Source organism: Falco cherrug, chromosome 3 (assembly GCF_023634085.1).
Source record: "Falco cherrug isolate bFalChe1 chromosome 3, bFalChe1.pri, whole genome shotgun sequence".
Classification (NCBI taxonomy): domain Eukaryota; kingdom Metazoa; phylum Chordata; class Aves; order Falconiformes; family Falconidae; genus Falco; species Falco cherrug.
The window spans coordinates 103956647-103971401 of record NC_073699.1 but is presented as its reverse complement, the minus strand read 5'-3'; the positions used below and the strand labels follow the sequence as shown (position 1 = coordinate 103971401).

The 14755-nt window shown below is 45.1% G+C and overlaps 1 protein-coding gene across 8 annotated transcripts in view; it reads left to right on the top strand.

Moving 5' to 3' along the window:
* Positions 1-14755, top strand: part of LOC102055209 (collagen alpha-1(XV) chain) — a 129791-nt gene that overhangs the window by 88932 nt on the left and 26104 nt on the right. For all 8 annotated transcript variants that reach the window (XM_055705364.1, XM_055705363.1, XM_055705362.1 and 5 more), the window contains exons 25-28: positions 1416-1493; positions 1610-1645; positions 12444-12497; positions 12578-12637. In XM_055705364.1, the coding sequence (XP_055561339.1) occupies positions 1416-1493; positions 1610-1645; positions 12444-12497; positions 12578-12637 (228 nt within the window). The remainder of the gene's footprint in view (positions 1-1415; positions 1494-1609; positions 1646-12443; positions 12498-12577; positions 12638-14755) is intronic.

The window sequence follows — 14755 nt, the reverse complement described above, 5'->3', positions numbered from 1 at the left end:
TACGATCTTAGTTATAACAAAAAGAAAACCAAAACCACTTCTTGCTTATTCTTTGTAAGTAGCTGACCTCACTTTCTCAAAAGCAATAGGAAGGCTTGGAAATGGTCAATTATAGTTTGAAATGGGATTGTAGATGAACAGCATCTTCATTGCTCAGACAGAAACATGTCAGGCTGGAAATACTGGTCCCTTTTTGTCATAAGGATTCCTGTTCTTTCATTGAGCCCATAAAATGATCAAGCTCAACCTTAAAACCAGTTGGATTGTTTCTGATTTGAGGTGGGGTGGGTGGGTGGGTAAGAGTGTTTACTGAGGGAGGTGGCTTCCGCTGTCCTCACTGGAAGGAACTCAAAACTTTGAATACATTATATTCTGTACTCACCAGCAACAGTGATTTTTCTGAGGTTATTTCTGAGGCACAAACACCAGATTATGCTCATGAGTGATGACGTTGGCAACCACAATGAAGCTGCATAGACACCTAGGATCATTTTGCTTTAAGAATCATGAGATGGTTCTGTTGCAGCCTCTGGTCCATAAAATCTCATGGAAGATAGTCAGAGAAGTCAAGCCTTAGGGAGACCCCAAAGTATCCTCCAAAGATTTAAGAACCTGCAGAGTTACAGCACTTCCTGCTCAGTGGTGGTGCTCTGACCTGGACCATCACTTTAATCAGCAGTGCAGTTGTTCATTTCAAGCCATATTTCTTCCATTAGAGATCTTGGGAAAGCTATTGTACTAAGCTGCCTGAGCTAGGAGGAATGTTACAGCTGAAAGATCCAGAGTGGGAACCATGTGCCAGCACTCGGGGAATGATATTCCTGGTTGTGGTGCCATTATTCAATGGAATTACCCCTTGAAGAACTGGAATGCAGAGGGTCATAATTTGAATGCTGGGAATTGGCCTGCATTAAAGGTAATGAGGCTGGATCATGCCAGACATAGAGAGAGAACGATTCATGCTTTCCTGGTAGAAAAATCAGGACATTTAGTGTTCTGTCAAGTTTTTACGTTTCCAGCAGGATTTCCTGACCAGTATCTAAGCTGATGGTACACAAGAAGACACCAGTTGCCTGTCCACCTTTGGCAGAGATCTCTTGTGAATACAGCATATTTCACATAGTTACTTTATGCAGAGCAATTAAAAGTCTTTTTTTTTAAAAAAATAATTACTTATTAATCTCAGGGAGATTTACAGAAGCAGGATATTTTTAGTGTACTTCATTATGATTTAAGAAAGATCAGCCCTTTTCTTCCCCAGAATCAAGCTTCAGCTTACATTGATACCACTTCATGTTTAATATCACAGTATGACTAATATGTCATGCTTCAAATAGCAGTAATGCTGCTTCCTCTTCTTCTGATTCATTGAGAAATGCTTTGTAAACACCATAAAATTACTTTTACAATTGCAGGGTGAAAAGGGAGAACCAGGAGCTATCATCACTGCTGATGGATCTTTAACTGAACTATTAGGAAGAAAAGGGGAGAAGGTGAGCTAATAAGCTGTTGTGTTCCTCCAGAATGTTTGGTGACCTTGTTACTACCCACCTCTGCTAGATATTGCAGAAGTTCTCATCATTGCTCTATGCGTGTCTGTCCTCAACAGGGTGAAGCTGGAGTGGTGGGACCAGTGGGACCAATGGTGAGACATTTCCAAAGATGAGTGGATTCTTTTTTTTATTTTGCTTTGGTGTTGCAGATAATTGTAAATGTAAAGGTAGTTTGGTTTAGATTTTCATTCCTTCAAAGTAGGGATGATAAGGAGTATTCATGCTTCAGGATGATCAATGCCCTTCAGAAAATAATGTGGTTGTTAAATATGTGGTGCTGCAACCTACTGACTTGATCAGGATTTAAATTCTGGTAGCACAAATGTATCTGTTACTATCTAAACAGACAGTGAAATATCAGAGCTAGAAATTTACATAACTTATGAGTCTGAGTGAACTGGTTTTGTTTATCCCTGAAGATAAAAGGCTGAGAGGAGCTCTAATTGCTCCCTGCTGCTGCCTGAAAGGGAGTTATAGAATAGATTAAGTCAGGTCCTTCTCAGAGGTGCCCAGGAAAAAGACAAGTGCAATGATACGAGTTCCAGCAAGGGAAATTCCAATTGGATGTAAAGAAAAAAGTTCACAATAAAAGTGGTTAAACCCAGAAACAGGTGCTCAGAGAGATGGCAGATTGTGGAACAAGATGCTGGCGGCATGACCTGATTTGGAAGTTTGTTTCGCTTTGAGCAAAGGGTTGTACTAGATGATCTCTAAAGGTCCCTTCCTGTTGGAAGAAGGGCTCGCCGGAGTCAAGAAGATGCTCAATATGAGTTATGCATCTTGCTCAGCTTTATTAGTTTCTAACACTACTTACATAGAACCGATACACATGCATATTCATAAAGCAGAAATATAATTGGTTAGTAGTCTCTCAACGCGCATGGTTCTCACACCCCTAATTATCATGACTAAAATAAGCATTCTATCCATGTAGCTAATTGTGTTGCTGTGCTTCAGCCTTGTAGTTTGTTACTCCCTATTTTCCCATAACGGTCCCTATCTTGCTTGGCCCTGCACCTGCTTTCCCAGCAGCTGTAGCTTGTTACAGCCACGGCCTGTTGGCACAACATAATTACTTGGTCTCAGGATTGAAGAATAGCTCAAGGCTGCCTTTCTTGTTAACTTCAGCACAGCAACTTCAGTACAATTCTGATTACAGGCCTATTCTAATACCAGGCCTGGATTGTGCAGATCTTCAGAGATTCTAAGGCCACGCTTCTGCAGCCATTCTTCTGCAATTCCCCCTTTTTTCTTTTGCACAAGCCAGGCCTGGTTGGTTATGTTAAAAACTACTCTCTTTAAACAAGAAAAAACACAGCTAAAAACTAAAAGCATTACAGTAATGATTACAACAAAGTGTATTCCTTCCATCAATAACGTCTTTAACCAACCTGTTATGCCCAATCCTCTCAACCATTCATCAAAGGGATTATCATCAACAAGAATATGATTCATGTTTCCCTGCAGTTGTGACAACTTCTTGTGGATAGATATGGAATGATTGGAAAGGTTCACACAACACATCCCTTCAAAATCCTCACAACCGTGTCCATGTGCTAATAACAAAAAATCTACTGCAGCTCTATTTTGTAATGTAGCATGCCTAACACTATGTCAAGCGATAACAAACTTAAAATCTGTGATGTAAGATTAAATTGCTTCTCTCCCCAACACGCTAACCTTCGTATATTCTTAGCGTTTAATGCAGTCATTACTCCTGGCATAAATATGGAGGCTAAGACATTTGTTGTTGCAGACTGCAGATCGACTCGGTCATTACATGTTTCATCAAAGGTGCGCAGTGCCCTCCGTGATCTATGAAATTGTGGAGTCATTTTCAATAAGTCTTTCATACGTGGAGCAAACAAAGTTAAACGCCCTAAATAACATGGTCCACCGACAGGATTCAAAGGAATCCCTGGCCATGCTCTGTCTCCACACATCAAAAAGACTCCCCGTGGCAACTGATAGCCCCCTGATACATTTACATGTAAGCCTCCAGCTTTCAGTTCACCCCAATTAGGTGAACCGGTTAAATTTTGAAACCTTGTATCGAACTCCCATTCACCCTGACGTGCTAGCCACAGTCGCCACGGTTCACCAAACCAAATTACTCCAGTGCCATTTAGAGCTTGAAGTGGTGGTACCGTGTCCTCGCATTCTGGCATTCCCGTTGCAGTCACATTAACGTATTTAACGGGCGTAATGCTACCTAATAGGTCTAACTCCTGCAATGGCAAATGATATGGTCGATTCAAATTCTCAATAACCATTTTCTGCCACGCTGCATTACGCATAGAAGGCCAAACAAATTGCCCGTTCGGACTCATATGTGTACCATTCTGATTGGAAGTCAGATCCACTGTTTTAACATTTCAAAAAACCATCAAAATTTGTTTCACTCTCTTGCAGGGGAATACCAATTAAACAAGTTCTGAAGGGGTTGTCTGCTTGCTGCAAACGTAAACAAAAGTCTGTTACCCCCATGATATTTGCCCATGTCACCCATATGTTTGTTCTAGGCAAGATGTCAAAAATACTTTGGCCAATGGGTAAAAAATTCATAAAGACCGTAAACCAAGTCCACCACTTAAACATGTTTAGTCCTACAATTTCCACCTTTTTTTTTTTTTAATTCCACCCCAAAACTCTGTGCTTTCACAGATTCTGATGATGTATACTGTCTCCAATCAGCATGGTATTACACTAGTCGTATGCTTTCTCTTGTTTCATGCCCAGTTACTAATCAAACACATACACTCTTTACAGCATTTACATTTAAGCTTTGGCTTACAGAACCGTTTTACCCCACATAGCATACATCGGCACAATACCCACGGGTTACATCCCTTACAACATAGACAGTTTATTCTGTCTGCTCGCTCTGAGTCTTCTCTTCTGTCTTCTGATCTTGACATACAGGTCGCACAAACTTGCTAGGGACCCATATAGGTCCTTTATCTGTGGAGATACAAAAATAACCTCTACCGATAAATAACACTGGATTAGGTCCTTCCCATACACCTCAAGCCATATTTTTATACAGAACATTCAAACCAGGACCTGTAGTTGTTTGGTTCCCTCGTGCTGTTTGGTGATGTATAACAACAGGTGGTCCCTCTCTATCCTCCGTAAGGGAGAGAGAGTTTAAGGTAAACAACACCTTAGTCAACCGTTTAGTTATGTCTATGTCCTGCGATACTTTCTGTCTCTGAAGATAATCCTTCAGGGTACAGTTTGCCCTTTCAACAACTGCTTTCAGTTCTAAGGTTTGAAGGTTGACCCGTGGTTCACCGGTGATCACGTGTTTCTGCCACTGATTATTGGATTGCCAAACACACGCAGCCTTCTTCATCTTTTGTCCTGCATCTGTAAACACTGTTGGCCCGTCAGCTGGTCTTTTTGAGTGTAACGGTCTCGCAATCCACTGATAATGTTCTATCATCTTCCAGAGAGGTCCTTTTGGCTGGTTGTTGTGTACAACACCTGTATAGCCCATCAAGGCTTCCTGTATGGCTGTTGAATGTCTCAGAAGCCATTCATAATCATCACCACGGACTGGAATACTGATATCTGCTGGTTCAGTCCCATCAGTTTCAACAATCCTGTCTCTTCTTTTTCTCACCAAGGCCGCTACTGCTTCAGGGCGACTTAAAATACGATGTCTGGGTTGCAATGGCAAAAACAACCACTCTAAAATGATCACCGTATTTTCCCCCTTTTTCTTTTGCCTTTGCAAAATAAGGGCAAAAGGTGAAGTGGCAACGTTACAAACCAAAAAAGATAACTGATGATTTGCCATTCGGTGACCACACCAGCCAGTCTGAATCTTGCGGGACACAACTTTCAGGGCAGCCCGCTGTTCTGGTGAACAAGTTTGAGGACTGTTGGCTTCGGTGCCATGCAACCAGGATCGGAACGGTTGCAAATCATTATTACTGAGTCTCTTTGTGTGTCATCAGGGTGTAAGGGAATCGTGAAAAAGACAGAACAGTCTTTCAAGTCCATCACAACAATTTGCCAGATCTGTGGGATCATCATAAAAGGTGGAAGAGCAGGTTGCAACACTCCCGTCACTAAAATCTGATCATTAACCTTCCATAAATCATGTCCCAGTTATGTGCATCAAGATTATTAATCAGTACTGGACAAGATAACGAGCTGGTCACCTGCCATTCTCCCTCCAAAACAGCATCACGAGTAACACCAGACCAACACTGTAGAATTGGATCTTTTCTTGAGTTCAGCGTTGGTGGGGTAGTTGGGCTAACTGGAGGAATTACAGGTATTGAAGTAGTAGGCAGGTTCATTTTAACTCGCTTTACCAGGTTTCTTAATTTATCTATTACCTCCTGTAAGGATTTCTCTGTATTGTTATCACAAGGTTTCTCCCCGCCTTCTTCCTCAAACCTGTCCAATGATGTTTCAGGATGAGGAAGAACTTTTGGTTTGTCTGCTGTCTTATCTAAAAGCTCCGGCACTGTCGAACACGCAGGGGCGGACATACCCTTCATAGGACGAGTATGCCCAACTCCGAAAAGTGTAACCAAGAGAGAAGGCTTAGGTGAATCACCCTTCTGCTCCACCGGCTTTTCTACACATCTCTCCCCAACGCTTCTATGGCTGCCACTGCTACTTTTTTTTTTTTTTTTGCTTTCATAATTTCCAGAGTGTTAACTATCGACTGCCATCCCAGAGGCAATTTCCCACTTCTCTCCATTCTGCAATACTAAACAATAACGCAGGCTCAGGGATCTTATTCTTTTTTCATGCCCAGCGAACTAAGGTCTCCACTTTTGTCTCTGTAACACCCTCCCCTCTCTTAAGGAGGATGCCAGTTAACAGTTTAATTGCCGCGTCTAATTCCATCGTGGTCTTCTCAGAGCTCTCCCCTTTCACAGAAGGATATCAGCGCAGAGAAGCCCTGCTGCGATTTACTCATCACGGCCTTCCATAGTGCCCCCCCCCCCTCACAGAGAGGAATTTAGCGTAGAGTCCTGCTGCGATTTACTCTACGCGGTCTTACCACCGGCGGGGGTGCGATCTGCAGCTCCACACCGAACTCTGGACTCCCCTTTTCGCCAGCAGCTGGGGGGATCTGTGGCAGTGGGTGGGCGGGTGAGCGGGGGGAGCCGCGGGGCACAGCACGCTGGCGGGGCACGGGGAACTGTGCTGGTGTAAGAAGCAATCTGGCTAGCGAAGTACAGTCACTGGGTGTCATGATTTCAGAGTCAAACAAATAAGTCAACAAGTGTTTGACTGGTTCAGATTGTAATCCATATCGTGTAATGGCTTGTCGCAGCTGCTGCATAAATTTCCAATCAAAAGGTTTCCACACAGCGGCTGCTGAACCAGCAGGTAAAGCAGTAGTCTGCACTGGACAAGCAACAGCAGAAGCAGCTTCCCACTCTCCCTCCAATATAGCGTCTCTTACAACCCCAGACCAACGACTTTGGGGAGCGGCAGGGTGGAGGATAACACCTTCCTGGGTCAGGATCTGAACATCACGACCAGCAGTAGGCAGATGGCATTTGTTCAATTGCTGCTGCAAGCGGTTTAGGGTCCGGTCAGAGGGTTTGGTTCGGGGACGGGGGATCAGGGCAGGTGCATGTGGTTCATTTTCTTTATCAGACTCCGCGTTCTCATTCAGAGGCGCACTCAGACCCGCCGTAGTACCCTCGTCCTCATCTAACAGGGGGGGCTGCTCTCGGTAGCTTTCAGGGTGGCGCAGAGCACCCGATGCGGCGCCACTCTCTGGAGATGGTGTCGGGTTTAACAGCTCGGTCGCAGATTTTTTAATGGGCACAATTGTGCCTTTTGCAGACGGAGCGCCTAGACCAAATAATCGGGTAGACTGCGACTTGGTTTCCCGACCGAGGAGGTCTGAGGCAGCCACAGCCATTTTTTTCTCCGCAACCAGGGATCATAAATGGTTTATGACCTCCCGGCAGGCAGTCCCCAAGTCCTTGGCCGACTTGCTGCCGCTAAGGATCGCATCGCAAAGGGAATCCCCGACCTCTCGCCACTCAGTCACACTAAACAGCAATTGCGGGTCTTTTAAGTGTCCGTGTTCAGCCGCCCACCTACAGAGCTCATGGAACTTCTTAGTGCTCACGCTAGCCTCTCACTTAGCAAGAATATCAGTTAATAGCGTGAGTGCCGCTTCCCTTTCCATTACCGAGGGAAAAACGGTCTTACCGGTGCAGGTCCGCGCACAACGTCAATGCCGGATTCAGACGCCTTTACTCCTTACGGACGTCTTCCTGCTCGAACTCTTCAGAGTGACTCTCAACTTTGCAAAGCCCACCGTCGCGATGCAAAGGCAGAGTTTTTCCAGCAATTACCAGCTTTCCCATCGTTCGGGTGCCAATTGTTGGAAGAAGGGCTCGCCGGAGTCAAGAAGACGCTCAATATGAGTTATGCATCTTGCTCAGCTTTATTAGTTTCTAACACTACTTATATAGAACCGATACACATGCATATTCATAAAGCAGAAATATAATTGGTTAGTAGTCTCTCAACGCGCATGGTTCTCACACCCCTAATTATCATGACTAAAATAAGCATTCTATCCATGTAGCTAATTGTGTTGCTGTGCTTCAGCCTTGTAGTTTGTTACTCCCTATTTTCCCATACCGGTCCCTATCTTGCTTGGCCCTGCACCTGCTTTCCCAGCAGCTGTAGCTTGTTACAGCCACGGCCTGTTGGCACAACATAATTACTTGGTCTCAGGATTGAAGAATAGCTCAAGGCTGCCTTTCTTGTTAACTTCAGCACAGCAACTTCAGTACAATTCTCATTACAGGCCTATTCTAATACCAGGCCTGGACTGTGCAGATCTTCAGAGATTCTAAAGCCATGCTTCTGCAGCCATTCTTCTGCACCTTCCCATCTAAACTATTCTCTATTTCTATGATTTACATTGAAACAACTGACTACATCAGGCTCAATTTGTGTTGGTGCCAACAATTTGCAACTGCCTTGGATTCTGAGGAAGCTGCAAATCAGGCAGTAGAGTCAGACCATTTACCGAAATCAGGATTTAGATGCCTTCTTCCAGGTACCTTGCTTGATATTTTTGACTGGGTGTTGTATGAAAGCACAATAAATTAGTTATGAAATAAGAACAGTTGCCCAGACTCAGTAGGGTCAGAGCAGAAATTAATCCTTCTAGTCTAGTATTCCAAAGTTCAAGGATATTGAGTGTGTCTTTGCTTCTGCTTTTGATGTAGCCTGGTCTCTGTTGTATCTAAGTGAATATTACTAGGTGATGTCATTTCTGCACACCAGGGTGTGTAGGAGATTTTGCCATCAGTTTCTGTGGTCTTTAAAAGGGCTAACTGGGTGTGCTGAGTAACTGCTTTCTTAATTACCATGTATCAGAATACCTTAAGGGGGATATCCTAACTTACCAGAAGGGGAGTTCCTTTTCTCCTCCTTGTATAACTGCAAGATGAGTCTATCCTTTCACTATGAAGTAGATTCATAGAATAATTTAGAATGGAAGTGAACTTCAGAGATCATCTAGTCCATACTACCACCCAAAGCAGGCCTGTTTAGCTCAGGGACTTGCCCAGCATTTCTTAGGATCAAAATTCCACAGCCTCTCTGGGCAGCACATCCCAGTATTTGACAACCTTCAGAGTAAAAAAGGTTTTCCTTATATCTATTTGGAATTTCTCATGTTCTAGCTTGTGTTTGTTGCCTCTCATCCTGTTGCTGTGCATTCTTCATGACGTGTCCTTTTTCTACCAGCCCCAAACTCTGTGTGTACCTCTCCTTTTGTACTGCCATGAGATGCTTCATATAGTTCAGCATGCAGACAAGGCCATTGAGAGGAAGTTCTTGCCAGCACTGGTGTGAGTGATTACACTGCAGGAGAATTTGGCACACAGAACCTGTCTCAAGACTTTGCTCAGCCAGTTCCTCTTCATAGTGCAGAACTCCAGTTTAATCATCGCTGCTAATGAGGATGATTCATTCTGGTGTTGTTCCATAGAAAAAAATCCCTTTGTAGTCAGTGGGAGACCTGTGCAGCAAAAATACACAGACTTCAGAGAACATAACTTACCAAAGTTTTCATTATGATGGTTGCGTTCCACTTTGCACAAAGACTCTGGCCCAAGAACAGCTTTGAGGTAGCCAGGGACTCTGTTCCTCTGTGCTGTTAGGGTGCAATGAACTCATACACAAGTTTCTAGAACCAAAAAAACATTCCCTTCTCATTGTTCCCCTCCTTTCCAAGACTTCAGCTGGACAGAAGAGAGCATCACAGGAGCTTGGAAGATGCTATAGAGAAGTAGTGGTCTGGCAGATGAGAGCCAGGGATAGTCAGAAGCTTAGTGCTGTTATTAGCAAAAGCAGAAGAGACAAGCTGAATCCAGTCTCCTGCCACGGGGGTGATGAGGATCCTTTTTACCTGCTTGATGATGCTGTTCGCTGCCAGTGAAGCAGGCCATTGCACACTAGTGAATAGGAGCCCTTAGTAAGAACCACAGTGTCAGTCTTCCCAAATCAACTCTCTGCTGTTGTAAATGAAATTTCCTTTTGTGGTGAGCAGTCTCCTGTGGCTTCCTTGCTTCCTTCTTGCACTTCTAGCTGTGACTGCTGCCTTCTGTCTCAAGGGAGCTGCTAACATCTGTCATGGGTGGGCTGGTACTTTGACAGAGAAACAGTAAAGGTGGCTCCAGCATGGTCGGCTCCTTGCATTGCTGAAGTTCGTTTAAAGTCCCAGCTAAAGCATGAGATCCAGACACTTCAATTTATTTAAACTAATAAAAAAATCTGTTTCTAATCATCTTCATTGCTCAGTAAAGCTCAGATTTGCATATTCTTTAAAGGCTCAAATACTGGAAAGTGAAATAGAAAAATACCCCACAACATTTTGGATTTCTCTTTTTTTTTTTTTTTTTTTCAAAACCCATTATTGGGTATGGTAACACAGAAGGGTGGGTTGAATCATTTTGAAAGCTTGGGGGCACAATATTCAAGTTCACGTCTGTCAGAGTCCACCAGCAATCTGTTGCCTGCTTTTTAGACACAAGCATTAGCTTTGATTATGTGGGCAGGAATTACATTTAAACAGGAAATGAAATAGAAGTTTAATAAAGGTCCTACCATCTTCTAACAGTTTCAGCTACCGTTAGCGAGCTTTAAGCTCTGATTACAATGGTGAAGCATGAATCAATATGTTCACGTGTTAACCATTTCTGAATTTCATCTCTAATCCAGTCTTCGGTTTTAGCATGATAAAAACTACAATAAATAATCCATGAATTTCAGCTTGATGCTAAGATTATCACCTCATCATTATCAGATAAATTTGCCATGAATGTACACCACTTTTCATTGAAAAAGGATAAATATTTGCCTCTTTAAAAAGCAAAAAAGGTTTTGTTAAATGAAAATTCTGTCAATATGGCAATAGTTTAATTCATAAATTAGAGTGGTAAGAGACAGGTATTTGAACCTATATGGTATTTCCATGTCAATGTTCTGCTGATCAGGTGAGATGCAAAACTCTGAGTATGTAAATCATTCAAGTATAAAACATCAGGATATTTCTTGCAACCTTTCTAGTTCTTCACTTGCCAGTGCTCCCTCCGTGCCTTGAGCTGAAATGTAACATGGCAACAGAACTGGACTGTAAATAAAAACACTCAGTTCTGCCACAGGCTTTCTTCCTTCTTAGTCTCCACTTTCCTTAGTAATCAAGAGCAAGTGAGTGGCAAGATGGGGATTTCCTCACATTTTTGATTGTTTGCTAGCTATTCTTTGAAGTTGCAGTCACAATGCCAACAAATATTTGTTATCGTTAAAGTGATGTGCCAAAATTGTGATGAGCAGTGCAATGGCTAGTGTCTTTCTTCCATCAGCATAGTTCTATGTTAATCACTATATTGTAGGTATGTAGGCAATAGAAAGTGTTGCAGTAATAACACTGAAAGTACTGTGATTTCTCAGGATTAGACATGTCAATTGTCACCTATAAGTGGTATCTGTATGAGATCTATAGACAGAGATTATTTAACCAGTAATGCAAGAAGGGGTATCTCTTGCTTCACCAGACTAAAAAAAAGGAAATGAAACCAGAAAGGTTGACACATATGTAAAGAGCTTGTCTAGATTCTTGTGGTTTTGCTGAGTTTCGGGAAGCTGACAACAGATTAAAGTTTGTAGTATTCTCAGGTTTACTACTTTTTGTTGATCACTTGCTGACTGCCTAGGAGTTGCATGCTTGCAAATGCCCAGTCATAGATTATCCATAGTCCTGGACCACTTTTCCCAGGCAATCTGCCTGCCCTTTCTTTTTGCTGTCACTTGCATATCTTTGTGAGCCTGATGGGTCAGTCATTCTTGTATAAAGAAGGATCTGTTCTGTTTCAACTGTCACCAGCCCTATAAATCCACATATGCAATCTGGTAAGAGGCATGTAGAAGCCTGGCACTGTATGAATTCTCAGGCTGATTCACAGACATTTCCTCATAGGGCCTGATTCAAAAATAATTAGAAAAACAAAGCAAAGAAAAAGGAGATGCACAAAGCATACACCACTAGCTGCCTTTTTCCTACTGATCGATACACTTCATTTTACTTTGATACATGGTGGCTCAGTTTCGAATTGCACACCCTAAAAATGCCTAAGAATTCAGACTTCATTTCAGATCCCAGTCTTTTCCAAGCCAGAGGTGACTGTTACAGGCAGGCCTCAGCTTCTGAGATTGCTCAGCAGACCAAGTAGAGAGGAAATTCTGTGCGTTCTCTGTAGACAAACACAGACTCATTTTTAACACAAATATAAAACTATGTATCTTATTCTAAATAATCAAAATGTATTTCAAAGATACGTACCATATATTCTCCATAATTGCATTTTCTTTTTTGTCCAGGGACCAATAGGACCAACCGGACCTAAAGGAGAACTTGGTTTCCCAGGACGTCCAGTATGTATTATGCTCACAAGTGGTATAAAGACAGAGGAGCTTGCTCCTGACACATACTGCACTATTTCTACTTATTTCAGGGACGCCCAGGACTGAATGGACTGAGAGGTGTGAAAGGTGATCGAGGTGAAGCCTTTAACGTAAGTTCTTATGTTTTGCAATTAGCTGGAAAAAAAATCCTAATTAAAGTCTGATTTATGTGATCACTTTTAAAATGGTGATAGGACTAAAAACCTGAAATGGTCTAGAAGTAATTGTATGTTTCTGCTACTTTTCCTATCTGGTAACAATCATGGAAAAGTCAACTTCTGGGCCCATCTGGTTCTCGCAGCCCCACATGGCTGTGTCAGCTCCCGGGCGTAACCTCTCTATGTGTGATTCTCTGTTAGCGTAGCTGCTTCAAACAGCCAGCGGCCTGGGGTCGCCAGTCCTTTCTGTACATCAAAGGCCACATGATAGAGGCCATCAGTATGCGCGCGCGCGCGCGCGCGCACACACACACACACACACACACACACACACACACACACACACACACACACACACACACACACACACACACACACACACACACACACCCCACCCACACCCACACCCCCCCCACACCCCCCACCCCCCCCCCCCCCCCCCACACACACACACACACACACACACACACACACACCCCACCCACACCCACACCCCCCCCCACACCCCCCACCCCCCCCCACCCCCCACCCCCCCCCACCCCCCACCCCCCCCACCCCCCCGATGCTGTGGCGGTACTGCCATAGGCTCTCAGCTGTCTAGCACCACACAGACAGCACCTCAACACCTCATGCTGAAGTGGCATCTGATCCGCTAATGAGGAGACACCCACTGAGGCCGCCTGCTTCAGCACTGCACGGATGATAGCCTACCCGTGCCCACTGCAGCCTGTGACTGCGGCATGACAAGTGGTGACCCAGGCTCCTGGTGTGGCAGGCCTGTTCTTGTGAAGTGCTCTCATACAAGTGGTCCCACGAGGGTGGGCTGGGGCAGAGGCAGCAGTTCAAAACCCTGTGTGGCTGCTGCTGCCACCAGGGTTGAGCATCGTGCTGAGGGGCAGTGGGAAGCTGCCTGCAGGCCCGAGGTGGCCACAGAGGGAGGGGGTGCCCCAGCGACACCCTCACACGCGTTGAGGCCCTGCCAAGTGGCCACTGTGGCCCAGGGTGGCTGGGGCCTGGGGTGAGGGTGACCACAGGTGACATGGAGAGACCGCCATCCCCCTAACGGCTTGCAGCAATGAACTGCAGTTGTGGCCATGGCTCCCCCAGAGGAAACTGATACACTTTCCCCTCGGACAGAAGCCAGTGTCAGAAGGCATGTGGTGATGGACAGATGTATGGCTGCCAGGCCACTGCAGGGAGCGCCTGAGCCTGTCGCTGCTGCCAGGGGTGGCGGGATGCTTGTGTGGCTGGAGGAGAAGTCTCCTCAGCTTGGTGGCAGAGCTGGAGGGGACATAGGAAGGCTAAGGAGTGCCAAGATTGCAAAGGAGAGAGAGGTCAGTGGGACTGCTCTCTGCCATCGCTGAGACAAATGCATGGACCAGGACATCACTGGAGGCGGAGGGTGCTGGCCTACTCACCTCCAAGCAGCTGGAGGGGACACAAGTGATGGGTAGGGGTGGAAACAGCCCCTGCCTGGGGCAGCAGGGCATCACCCCCGACCGAGCCACCACCCCAGGAGCCCTGCCCTCAGGTGTGCGGCTCTGCAGCCTGACAGCCGGGAATATGGTGATGTGAATGAAGGTCTGGCCAGGCTGGAGGAGCTGCCCAGGGAGAGTCAGTCAACCCCACGCATCATGAACAGCTCTGCTAAGAAAAAAAGAAAGGTGGGTGTCATCAGTGACTCCACGCTGAGAGGAACGCAGGGCCCGATATGCCAACGGGGCCCACCCCCCCAGGGCAGTCTGCTGCCTCCCTGGGGCCCGTGCCAGGGGTGTTACTAGAAAAGTCTCTGCTCTGGTACAGCCCTCTGGTTAATGCCCATTGCTGGTCTTCCGGGTGGGCAGCAATGGTGCTCAAACAACAAGAAGAGTGAGGGCGATTGAGAGAGACCTCAGGGCCTTGGGGTGACTGGCTGAGGGATCAGGAGCACAAGCATTGCTCTCCTCTGTCCCACTGGTTGTAGGGAACGATGGCGCATGTGGTTGGAAGGTCACACCGATCAATATCTGTCTCGGGGCCTGGTGTCCCTGGCTGAATTTTGGGTTTTTTGACCATGGGTCAGTTTACATG